The sequence below is a fragment of the Marmota flaviventris genome, chromosome 5, assembly GCF_047511675.1.
Source record: "Marmota flaviventris isolate mMarFla1 chromosome 5, mMarFla1.hap1, whole genome shotgun sequence".
NCBI classification, from domain to species: Eukaryota; Metazoa; Chordata; class Mammalia; order Rodentia; family Sciuridae; genus Marmota; species Marmota flaviventris.
The window spans coordinates 106348291-106361073 of NC_092502.1; the positions used below are offsets into that span (position 1 = coordinate 106348291).

The 12783-nt window shown below is 33.3% G+C and overlaps 1 protein-coding gene across 3 annotated transcripts in view; it reads left to right on the forward strand.

Moving 5' to 3' along the window:
- Tnpo1 (transportin 1) overlaps positions 1 to 12783 on the forward strand; it is an 88805-nt gene that overhangs the window by 52556 nt on the left and 23466 nt on the right. For all 3 annotated transcript variants that reach the window (XM_027927594.2, XM_027927595.3, XM_071612498.1), the window contains exons 8-13: positions 2938 to 3060; positions 4854 to 4972; positions 6279 to 6339; positions 7042 to 7210; positions 10209 to 10361; positions 11086 to 11311. In XM_027927594.2, the coding sequence (XP_027783395.1) occupies positions 2938 to 3060; positions 4854 to 4972; positions 6279 to 6339; positions 7042 to 7210; positions 10209 to 10361; positions 11086 to 11311 (851 nt within the window). The remainder of the gene's footprint in view (positions 1 to 2937; positions 3061 to 4853; positions 4973 to 6278; positions 6340 to 7041; positions 7211 to 10208; positions 10362 to 11085; positions 11312 to 12783) is intronic.

The following is a 12783-nucleotide window of genomic DNA, read 5'->3' on the forward strand; positions in this document are numbered from 1 at the left end:
TGAGGCAGGAGGATGAGAGTTCAAAGCCAGCCTCAGCAAAAGCAAGGCGCTACAACTCAGTGAGACCTGTCTCTAAATCAAATACAAAATAGGGCTAGGGATGTGGCTCAGTGGTTGAGTGCCCTTGAGTTCAGTCCCTGGTACCCCCAAAATAATAATAATTAAATAACATTTTTTTTTCTTAATTTTTTAAAGTCTTGGACAAGACTGCCTAGGTTCTATCCTCAGCTTTGTAGTTATGTGACCTTGGGTATTTTATTTAATTTATTTAATGTTTTTCTATTTTATCATCTATAAATGGGACTGACATTGACTTCCCTTATTGTGTTTATTATAAAGCTAGTTGCTATAAATAAAATAGAACAGGGCTCACCACAAAACAAGCTTCTTGTGTTAGCTGTTATATTTAGAGGTAATAGAGGTTTCTCTTGTAGTCATAGTAGCATTCTTTCACAGCTTAATAAAAGAAACAGTTATAGATATACCAGTATCTTATAAGGAAATATAATTTAGAATAAAAGAAACTCTCTTCTGGAGATAAAAATCCTCAGTGAGTGGGTCAAGAACGTCTCCTTGGGCTTGGGTTGTGGCTCAGTGGTAGAGTGCTCGCCTAGCATGCATGAGGCACTGAGTTTGATCCTCAGCACCACATAAATGTAAAATAAAGATACTGTGTCCACCTAAAACTTAAAAATAAATATTTTTTAAAAATCTCCTGGCATTTTATAATGTTTTACATTACTGATAAGTACCATAGTAAAGCATCTTTGCTAATCCTACATGATAATAGACCTATAAGGAAATAACTGGCACATAGTGGACCTTCAGTAATAATTTGCTAAATGGATTAATAGACTAATCATTTTCTTTAATTATGAATGTTTTCTTCAGGGGCTGATGTTATGTCTGCTAAGTTTGACAGAATGTTAATGAGGAGTCTATTTGTTACCAGTACATATACCTTGGCAAACCTGGGTATTCATTCAGTAATAGTAGTAATGAAAATAATGGGTACATGGTGATTAATTGAACGCATAACACTGTCACCCTCTAGCCCAGTTACCTCTAAGAGGTAAAAAATGAATTAAATAGTTTTAGTAAAATTTAACGAAGGGTACGTGTGTAATATATAAGTAACACCTTCTGGGAAGAGCTTTCTTCTCTGGCCCTATAAAATATCTGTGATTAAAAGAAACCTACTGAATTGGATGTCAGAAATAGGAGCAGGACTTGGAAAAATTGAAGTTTAAAAAGTGCTACTTTAACAGTACTTCACCTAGTGTCACATTTAATCATTGCACTTCTCTTTGGTCTTTTTTGTAATAAAGTTTCAGGTTCCAGGGAGGGAGAAGGGAAAGGAAAGGGGAAATAATAGGAGGTAATACTGGCCAAATTATATTGTTAAATTGTGTGCTTATATGAATATATATAACAACAAATCCCACCATTGTGTACATCTATAATGCACCAATAAAAACTGGAAAAAACAAAATTTCAGATTCATTTTTTTAGAGAGACTGATTTTCTGAAGAAAAAAAAACATTGGGACATATTGGATTTTGTGTATTTTTTTTTTTTAATGATTGTTTTTTACTGCTTTCAGTGTGTGTAGATAAAACTTCTTGAGTGACTTAAGGAAAGCTTCATTGTTTTTTTCACATCCTCATTTGCAACCTCTGCAAGAAATAACTTCTTTCAATGGAAGCTTGTTAATAGTGAAGTTAGAGTGAACTTAAGAATCCAAACAAAACAAATTCAGATTCCTCACTGGCTAGGCCTACCATTACTGAGGGATTACTGGATGTCTGCATTTCCTCCAGAGGTTTGTGACTTCTGTAGAGAAGAAAACTGACTATAGGATTTTCAGGTAGCAAAGTTTTGACCTTGTGGTATTTAACTGTAATGTGAACTATTTTAAACTGTCAGGAAATATTCTTGTCCCCACTGAGTGTAATCCTGAAGAACTTTTATCTCCAGAAAAAAGATAAATACAGAAAGCATTTAATTTCTTCTAAATTATATTTCCTTACAGATGCTTGCATGTCTATCACTGTTCTCCTCCCTATCCTTTGTTGATTTCTAGTTCCTTATCTGTAAAATTCAACCTTGATAACATGTTGGGAAACCATGTAGTTTAGCACGTACACTCCTCGTGGCCTAAACCAGTCAGTTCAAACGAATCCCACTATTGTACTAACCAATCACCCCTACCCAACTTGTTCCCGCCATTGAATGTGCTAATCAATGTTAAGAGTTATTGTTTGATTTTTCCCGCGGTATGGAATGATTTGCTGTGTGATGTTGTGACGCATAGAGTATAGTATCCCCCCAAAACCTATAAAACCTCACTGAATAAAAGACCGGGACTCACTCCCTGGGACCGCTTCATCGGGAACAGTTGTGAGTCCAGGCTCAAGCTTGCAATAAAGACTCTTGTGTGATTGCAAAAAAAAAAAAAAAAAAAAAGATTAAATGAAATAATCTATTTTCCATTCATACATTCTTTTTTAGCTTGTAGAGGAACTTGTGAGGAATAGCTTTAAGATTGATTGCTGTAATTGCTATTATAATTCTTTTCCAGTAGTTGACTTTGTGAGCAGCAGCAATGTAGGGTTAGGTTGTTAACCTCTGTTTCGGGGTGCCCTGTCTTCTAATGAAACTGTTTTGTTCTTATAAACAAAAATTAACTCAAAACACAACTGATTATACTGTAAGAGAATGGCTTTTCATCTGTTATCAAAATCTTTGGCAGTTGTTATACATTTAATTGTATTTTCTAATACTGAAAGCCATTTAATTAAATCTTTTTTTTGGTATTATATCTTAAGTTTTCTTTAAAGATCACTAGCTTACAGATTTCTTTTTATTATACATAAACATTTCTAATATGTTGGAATTTTTTAACTAGAAAAAAATATTGTGTTTCTCATGCAATAGAATCTCTTTGCTTTGGCTGGTGATGAGGAACCAGAGGTACGAAAAAACGTGTGCCGGGCTCTTGTCATGTTGCTTGAAGTTCGAATGGATCGCCTGCTTCCTCATATGCATAATATAGTTGAGGTAACACAGATAGTTTAAAGACTTTCTTCATTGTTCCCTCAAGAAAAATATTGGACACAAGATACATAATGTGAAACTGGTTTTCTAATTTATATGACACATGGGGGATTATAAAATGAATTATGATTATCTTAAAATTAGTTATCTTTATGGTGATTCTTATTTCATAAGATTTAAGATACTATGGGAGGAAGTTATTTAAAGAATTAGAGAGCTTTTAATTGTAATAACCAGGAAATATTTACATTGAGTTTATAAAATGAGGGTCAGACTAAATAAGCAATAAAACTTTGGGAGATAAGTTGAAGTTGAAAATTTAAAAAGTTCCTTCCTATACCTTACTGGTAAAATTTATCTGATCTACTGTAAGTCATGAAAATGATATTGACCATTTTAGTTTCTACAAATCATTTAGATTTTTTTTTTTTTTTATCTTGAGAAGGAAGTTTTATCCTTCAAGAAAAATATCACTGGTAATCAGAAAAATTAAAATAGCAATGAAATATTTTTCACACATAAGTTAATACAAGGTAAAAATAAATAATAAATACCATAGCTGTTGATGGAAGATATGGATATCTTGTGGAGTATAAATTGCTGCAGTCTTTTACATTATCATTTGGCATCTATCTTATGTGCATATATTTTCATTCAGTAATTCCACTTCTACAGAGTTCTGACATGTTACAAATATACATGCCCAAAAATATTATTGCTTTCTTTTGTAATTAAAAAAAGTTTACCAATAAAAAATATGAGAATTAATTATTTTGATATGATATGACTGCAGTGCAATGATTTTAAATCATAAAACCATTTCTAAATACCAATTTGGATAGAGGTTCCAGCTATACTATTACCTGATAAGTAAAATATATATATAGTAAATTTATATCTGAAAAGTAAGTATCTATATATAGTTAATCAGATCATTTAGATTTTTAAAGGCTCTCAGTCTCCATGTAATTGAAAGAAAATTGTTAGGAAATTTTAAGTATATCAATCACAGTTTAACCATCATGAAAGGAAGGGATTTTTCAATAACAAGATAGAAAATAAATTATTGTTTAGGCAGTACTCAGTACTGCTAGAGTCAAACTTATACTATCTATTTCCAGATTGCTGAATGTATTTTGTATTTTTACATGAATATTATATAGCCTTGCAAATACATCAAGGAGTATGTTATGTAGAGCCTCCCTTTCACTTTAAAAGTTCCTTATTATGTGGAGAGGGAGGATCCTTAAGAAACATTAGAAGAAGGCTTATCATCCATGGTGTGCAGCAACTTCCGTTCTCAAACATTAGGAAAATTAGTTCTAGAAATGAGGATATGTTTCAGCATAATTAGGATAAATGATGTTTTCTCTGATGAAACTCTCCTGTGAAGAGCCAGGTGGGGCTGGTTAAAAGATTAGTGAGAGTTTGGCATTAATCAGAAAGTTAAGAAATTTTATCACTTGCTTAGGTAACAGCTGGGGAGCCAAATTTATAATGTTACAGTTCTTTATTTAGCAATACTCAGCATAGGAGTAGGACATGATATGGCATAATGTGACAACTGTTGTGTTGCCTTGTTTTGTCAAGTGAGGCATTTGAGTCCAGAAGAGGAGCATGTATGTAGTAGGAATTTATCAGTTGACTCCCCAATTCCATCTCCAGGTGCATTGGGAAATCACGAATGAATTTCGTTTGATATGTTTGAATTTAGTTTGGTATGGTACAAGCCTGAGTTTACATTAATTATTAATTGCATTATTTAAACTGATTAATATTAAGGATTCTTTCTACAGTACATGCTACAGAGGACTCAAGACCAAGATGAAAATGTGGCTTTAGAAGCCTGTGAATTTTGGTTAACTTTGGCTGAGCAGCCAATATGCAAAGATGTACTCGTAAGGCATCTTCCTAAGTAAGTGTTCCTACTTGTAAATCATGCTTTGTTCTTAAATTTAATTTCTTAACAGTGATTCTTCCATGTTTATATTTTTATAAAATTCATTTTTCTGCCATCAGGGATTGAGGTTCTAAAGAAGTCAGGCTTAATTTTACTGTTGTTGAAAGTATAAAGAGTTTCAAGAATTGATTACCTTTTTAAAATTCCATGATTAATAAATTAGAATATTTTAATTCATAATTAATCTTGGACCATTTATGACATAGTTCTCTCTCTTTTTTTGACCTGGGGATTGATCTCTGGCACTAAACACTGAGTCACATCCCCAGCCCTATTTTGTATTTTGATTTAAAGACAGGGTCTCATTGAGTTGCTTAGCACCTCACTTTTGCTGAGGCTGGCTTTGAACTTGCGGTCCTTCTTCCTCAGCCTGCCAGGCGCTGATATTACAGGCATACGACACTGTTGCTGGCATAGTTCTCTCTTAAATAATATTTCTACTTTGACCATGGATCCCAAGGTGGAATTTTTTCCTAAAGATGATTTCCACCAGTTGAGATGCTGCAAAATTTTATTGTTATCTATTTTTAACACAAAATAGTGACTTTTAAAAGTAATGTTTACTTTTTTGAAAACAAAGTATTACAGGCTCATGGAAGAAAATTAAATTGCAGAAGTCATCACTATATTTTTGATATGTTGGTTTTTAATGTTATTTTTCTGTGCAATCATCTTATACCAAATACCATATATTTAGAGCATTTGGGGAAGAATTAGATGTGATAATGTATAATGTGCTTAAAATTGCTTCTCACATATAATTAGTGCTTTAGAATATGATCAGTTTTAAGGTTTGCTCTTCAGTTTTTGTGTGTTGTGCAATTTCCTCTACAACATTAGTTTTTAACACTTAAATGACTGTACTGTTTTATATCATAGTGTGCCCTGTTATATCTGTGCATACTATGTGCACATTTTTCTCATTGAGTATTTATTAGCTTTTTTTTCCCAGTCATAAATAATCCTGGAAGAATAATCTTTCTTTGTCATAAGTGATTATTTCTTTACATTGGAATTCCTGGGAGTGATTTTTAACCAATATGTATGAGCATTTTAAAGTTCCTTATAAATATTACAAATTATTCTCTAGGCAATTTATACCTGGTTTAGTGTTTGTGGAGTTTTCGGGTGATTATACTACCTGGATGCTCAAAGATAATATTACCAGTGATTGTCTCATTGCTTTTATTAGTGTACATAAGGTTAACACTTCTTGTTCATTCTATTAAATTGTTTTGTTTCATGAATTAATTTCTTATAGATTGATTCCTGTATTAGTGAATGGCATGAAGTACTCAGATCTAGATATTATCCTGCTTAAGGTAAGGAAACTTCTGATGAATAGGGAAGATGACTTTTATATTGACCTGGTAGATTTTTAATTTGACCAATAAAACATTAATTTAGAATAGGCCCTATGTAAATAGGCTGCCCGTTGCATATAATAGGCTACAAAAGTCCAAAGACAGAACAATGAATTTAAATGGTTATAAATTCTAGCTTAATTGATATTAGTTACAGTAAGATTATCATTAGAATTATTCTTACATATGCTGCTCTGAATTTGATTCTGTTAGATTATACCACCTCATGGAAGGCAATATATAGTGCAGCTAAAGGGCTTGATGGCCTAATAGGTATTGTATGTTGGCCTTTGCTCCCTTTCACAAGGAACTATTTTCTGGATAGGGAAGTAGTTGTTGACAAGGAGGTATGCTTCAAAATCTTGTGCATTCTAGGCACTGTGACACACACCTTATGACTAGCTATTCAAGGTTTACAAGTTCAAGGCTAACCTAAACAACTTAGTGAGACCCAGTCTCAAAAATTTGGGGAGTACAGATGTGACTCAGTAGTAAAGTACTTGCTGAACATGTGTGAGACTCTGGGGTTCGGTCCCCTGTACCACAGAAAACAGTCCTTCACATGACCCCATCCCTGGATATTCTGATTTTTTTTTTTTTTTTACTTGTGTACATATTACTAGCTTAATGAATATCATGAAAAATTTCACTTTGAAAAAGGGTGATGTGGAAGAAGATGAAACAATTCCTGATAGTGAGCAGGATATAAGACCACGTTTTCATCGATCAAGGACCGTGGCTCAGCAGCATGATGAAGATGGAATTGAAGAAGAAGATGATGATGATGATGAAATTGATGATGATGATACAATTTCTGACTGGAATCTAAGTAAGTTGGAGAAGGAAAAATACAGTTGCCCACTTGGATAACAATTTTAATGAGCTTTAATTCCCCCATTGAAGTCATAATTTAGTGGATTTTAGTATATTCACACAACTATCAGCCATCACCATCATCAGTTTTAGGACACTTTACATCATCCAAGGAAGAGACCTCATCCTCATTATTGGTCATTCGCCATTTTCCCCTAACCCTAGGCAATTACCAAAATATGTTCTTTCTCTATGAAATCTGTCTCTTGGGACGTTTCATGTAAATGGAATGGTCCTTTCTACTTTCATTTTCTTCCACTTAGCATAATGGTTTCAAGGTTTATCTATGTGATAGCATATATCAATACTTGATTCCTTTATACCACATTATTTTTCTATTCTTCATCTAATAGACATTTGTATTTCCCTTTTGGCTGTTGTGAATATTGATTCCATGAACATTCGTGTACAAGTTTTTATGCAAACATACATTTTCATTTCTCTTAAATATATGCCCAGGAGTGAGCTTGATGATGGATCATGTGGTTTCTGTTTATTTAACCTTTTAAGGAACCATCAGGACGTTTTCCAAAAGAGGCAGCACCATTTTATTTTCTCATCACCAATGTCTGAGGGTTTCCGTTTCTCTTATTATTACATCTGTTTTTTTACTGTAGCTATTCTAGTAAATGTGAAGGGGTATCATTGTGCTTTTGGTCTGCATTTTACTTAGTCTCTGCTCTTGTATTTAATTATCAGACTTCTTACTAAAACTGTTTCTCAAAAGACTAAATATTTTGAAATGATAAAATAGGAATGTTGCCATAGCTTTTCATTAGTTTTTTTTTTTAATGCGTGATAATTTGCATGCTATCATATTCCTTTGAAATATTCAAAACTTGGGAATATGTTGATTTTCAACCTTACCTTCAAGTTCACATAGCCTGTGCAACTGGCATTCTGACCCACACTAATTGGGCTGGGGCCAGTACACCTTTGTTTTATTTTTGGTTACTTGCTGATTTTTTTTAAACTACTGCTCTATTTCAGCGTTTCTCAACCTCAGCACTATTGGCATTTGGGGCCACATAATTAATTCTTGTGGAGGCTATTCTGTACATTATAGAATGTTTAGCAGCATCCCTAACTTCTGTCCAAAGATGCCAGCAGTGTACACACCATTGTGACAACCAACAATGCCTCCAAACATTGCCAGAAGTCACCTGGGAGATAAAATCACCCCCAGGAAAGAACCACCCCCTTTTGTTAGTGTTGAAATTTCAAAAAATTTTTAGAAAGTGGTTAGGGGTTTGTATCATCTGCTCAGAGTATGTGATTTGATTAGATGATGGTAATTCTTGCCCTGTTACCTAGTTTCCTGTAACATTTTATTTAGAGTGCCTAATGTACAGACACTAGGCCAAGAACTTTGCAGTTATAGGTAGATAAGGAAACTGCAGAAAGACAAACTATTGCAAGATTAACGTAGGTACTACTGATAGCACATCCAGTATTAGAACCCAAGTCTCACCACTTAACAAGACAATCCAAAGTCTTCACTACTGTCACAAATTAACTGCTTGCATATCCCTGCTTTCAAGTTGAAGGGGCAGAAAAGATCAAGAGAATATGCTTATATCTACTAAAGTAGTACTGTGTGTGAAGCAGGGGAGGAGAGACACTTCCTCTTCACATCCTTTTACTCATCTTTATATCCTTCCAGAAACTGCTTTTTCTTTTTCCCACATATGGTAAAACATATTAAAGTTGAAGTCAAATTTTCAAAAACAAAATTAGATTATATGCAATTTGCTGCTCTGCCTTTCTATGAAGCCTATATCTCATTTTATATCAGTCTTCTGTTGCATGTTAGTGTACTGTTCAATTCTATGGATCCAGCATGCATATAGTGTAACTAAGATTCTTTTTGATGGTTAAGGTGTTACTTGACTGACATAACAGCGTTTTTTTGCTTTTTTGAGTGTATATTTATTTAGCCATGCTACAAGTATTAGGTGACACACATGTTTTCATCATTTAAGCCAAACTCCAACGAAATGTGGGGGAAAGAAAACCCCATAGTAACCCAAGACAGTCACAATCGCTCAAGACTCGTGAGAAACAATTCTCACCATAACTGTGAATTTCAAGATGCATCCTCTGTGATTCCATTTCTTTCTTTCCTACTCTAGAAAAGATGCCAGAAAAGAATTTTTTTGTTTTATTTTGTTTTTTAAGGGATAATCTATTACAATTGTATGGAAAGCAAATAATTCTTAGACTTCAGTGCTTCCATATAGAATGGCAACCAAGCATTTCCTTATATTTCCCCTTCCACCCATAACTTTGTCTGACGTGATGGCATTAGAATCAGGATTTTTTTTTTAAGAATTGTATCATTTCTAATATTTTGTAATTAGTTATTTGCTATTATTCTTATTTCACATTGGAAAAATTATTGTGCTTTATATTTTCATTGGTTCTTATCTAAGTTGTTAGGTTAATAAAATTCAAGTTATTTTATAGTTAATCCTTTGTAAAGAATATTTTCTAACATTTTATGCTTCATTTGGTGGTGACTTTTGTTCCAATTTATGGGCCTAACTTCCAGCCAAATGATTATATACTTGATTCTAAATGGTCTACCACTAGAAATGTTAAATGGAATTAATAAATGGGTATATTATTTTTCCTCAGGATTTTAACAGTAGGTATCCTATTTTGGAAGTATTGAATTGAGTGGAACAGTATTCATTTTAATTTTTCTATGTAGTCAGTAGAATTCTAGTCTGACCTCCATGTACAGAATTAAATGCATAATTATTTTGTTAATTCTTTGTCATAAAAGCATATTCTCTTTAATAGATTCTTTTCATGTGACTACCTTCTATTTAATTGAATTCTTAACTCTAAAGGTATGACTAAAACATTATACATATAGTATTTATGTTTAAATATGTAACTGAGTGATAATAGAGATTAATATAATTATTTTTAATTAAATATTTTCTTAGGAAAATGTTCTGCTGCTGCCTTAGATGTTCTTGCAAATGTATATCGTGATGAGCTATTGCCACATATTTTGCCCCTTTTGAAAGAATTGCTTTTTCATCATGAATGGGTTGTTAAAGAATCAGGCATCTTGGTTTTAGGAGCAATTGCTGAAGGTAAGTCCATTTTCGATTATAAAGTCCTCAATACGTGGTATAAGGCTGGGCTACTTTAAGGAATTGTTACTCTGTAAGCAAAGAGGGTTCACTCTGGATTTACATACTGGATTATTCTCTGGTAAAGCCAGTATGGCATAGACAAAACTGTGGTCCATATTAAACTAAAAGAAATCATTGAATCCAAAAGCCATCTTGGGATAAGTTTCTATTTTGAACCATTTTTAAATGATTAAACAGTCTTGGATTTACTTCTTATCCTAGACAGGTCACTTTGCAGATATTTTTGTTATTGTAGAGGGAACAAAAAGGGCTCTGATGTCTGAAGCATTTTTGCTAGAAAAATAGCTTTGTTTTCTAAGAAGTTTGGAAAACCTGAGAAAAACAGGAGTATCATCATCCTATAAAGAGTTATTGTTGATCTTGTTTTGGTTGTAAACATTCATCTACAAGAAATAAAACATAGGCATTTCTGCAAGCTGTAATTTTTTAGCAGAGGTAAAATGAAGTCCTAATCCTACTAAAAAGAACTTCAGGGGAGCATTTAACTCTGTTTTCCATTATTTTAAAATAATGTTGGTATAGATTATTATAATATATACAGCAGTGAGAATACACTGAATATTTTTCATGGGTACATGTGTCACTTTTGTATTCAACTAAAAAATTTTAAACCACATTTGGCACCTTTTGAAAGTTTTTTGTTATTTTGTTTTTTTTCTAGGTTGCATGCAGGGCATGATTCCATACCTGCCTGAGCTTATTCCTCACCTTATTCAGTGCCTCTCTGATAAAAAGGCTCTTGTGCGCTCCATAACATGCTGGACACTTAGCCGCTATGCACACTGGGTAGTTAGCCAGCCACCAGACACGTACCTGAAGCCATTAATGACAGAATTGCTAAAGCGTATCCTGGATAGCAACAAGAGAGTACAAGAAGCTGCCTGCAGGTGGGACAAATTTATAACATAGTCTTTATTATGGAATTGGTAATTCAGTGAGAGACAAAATTTCAAACTTGTGATGGAATGTTGACATTAAACCATTAATGTAATATTTCATAACAGAAAACCTCAAGCAATAGAAGGAAGTTGTTTTCCTTTTTTTTTTTTTTTTAATTTTTATTTTTTATTTTTTTTTGATACTGGGGATTGAACACACACAGGTGCTTAACCACTAAGCCATATCCCCAACCTTTTTTATATTTTATTTAGAGACAGGGTCTCACTTAAGTTTCTGAGGCTGACTCTGAACTCAAGATTCTACTGCCTTAGCCTCTAGAGTCACTGGGATTTTAGGTGTGTACCACAAAACTTGGCTCCTCCCTGCTTTTTCTTAGTGAATTTTTTATAGGACTGATATGTATTGTTGGGAATTGCACATTTTGTTAGGCTGATAAATTTCTATTTACAACTGTTATCTGATGTTTTTATGCATCGAAATGTGATTCTATCTGAATTTCATTCAGTCTTTGCTTTTCTTCCTCAATTTGTTCTTTTTTCCATTCAGTGGCTATGCTAACAGTAGAGTTATCTCACATCCTTATTCTCTCAGACAACTGAAGTGTTGCTGGCAGGACTTCTACTCTTAAAGGAATAGCAAAGTTTGAGTAGATTCGTATTCTTAGTCTACAGGTCAATTACTGTAACTCCACAGAAAGTCCTACAAATTTATGGTTTGTCACTTATCATCTGTGACTTTTTTTTTTTAATTTTAATTTGTTATATATGACAACAGAATGCATTACAACTCATATTACACATAATAGAGCATAATTTTTCATTCCTCTGGTTGTACACAAAGTAGAGTCACATCCTTTGTGTCTTCATATATGTACTTAGAGTAATGATGACCATCACATTCCACTGTCTTTCCTATACTGATATACCTCTTCCTTTCCCTTCCCCGCTTTGCCCCCCGCCCCCCTTTGCCCTATCTAGAGTTCATTTAATCCTCCATTCCCCCCACCCAGCATATTATGAATAGTATCCTTAAATTGGAGAAATCATTTGGCATTTCGTATTTTATGATTGGCTAATTTCACTTAGCATTATATTATTCAGCTCCATCCATTTACCTGCAAAGGCCATGATTTTATTCTCTTTTAATGCTGAATAATATTCCATTGTGTATATATACCACATTTTCTTCAGCCATTCATCTACTGAAGGGTATCTAGGTTGTTTCCACGATTTAAATATTGTGAATTGCACTGCTATAAACATTGATGTGGCTGCGTGAGCACTAATATCTAGAATATGTAAAGAACTCAAAAATCTTCACACCAAAAAAAAAACAACAAATAACCCAATCAATAAATGGGCCAAGGAACTGAACAGACACTTCTCAGAAGATGATATACAGTGAATCAACAAATATTTGAAAAAATGTTCATCTAGCAATTAGAGAAAAGCAAATCAAA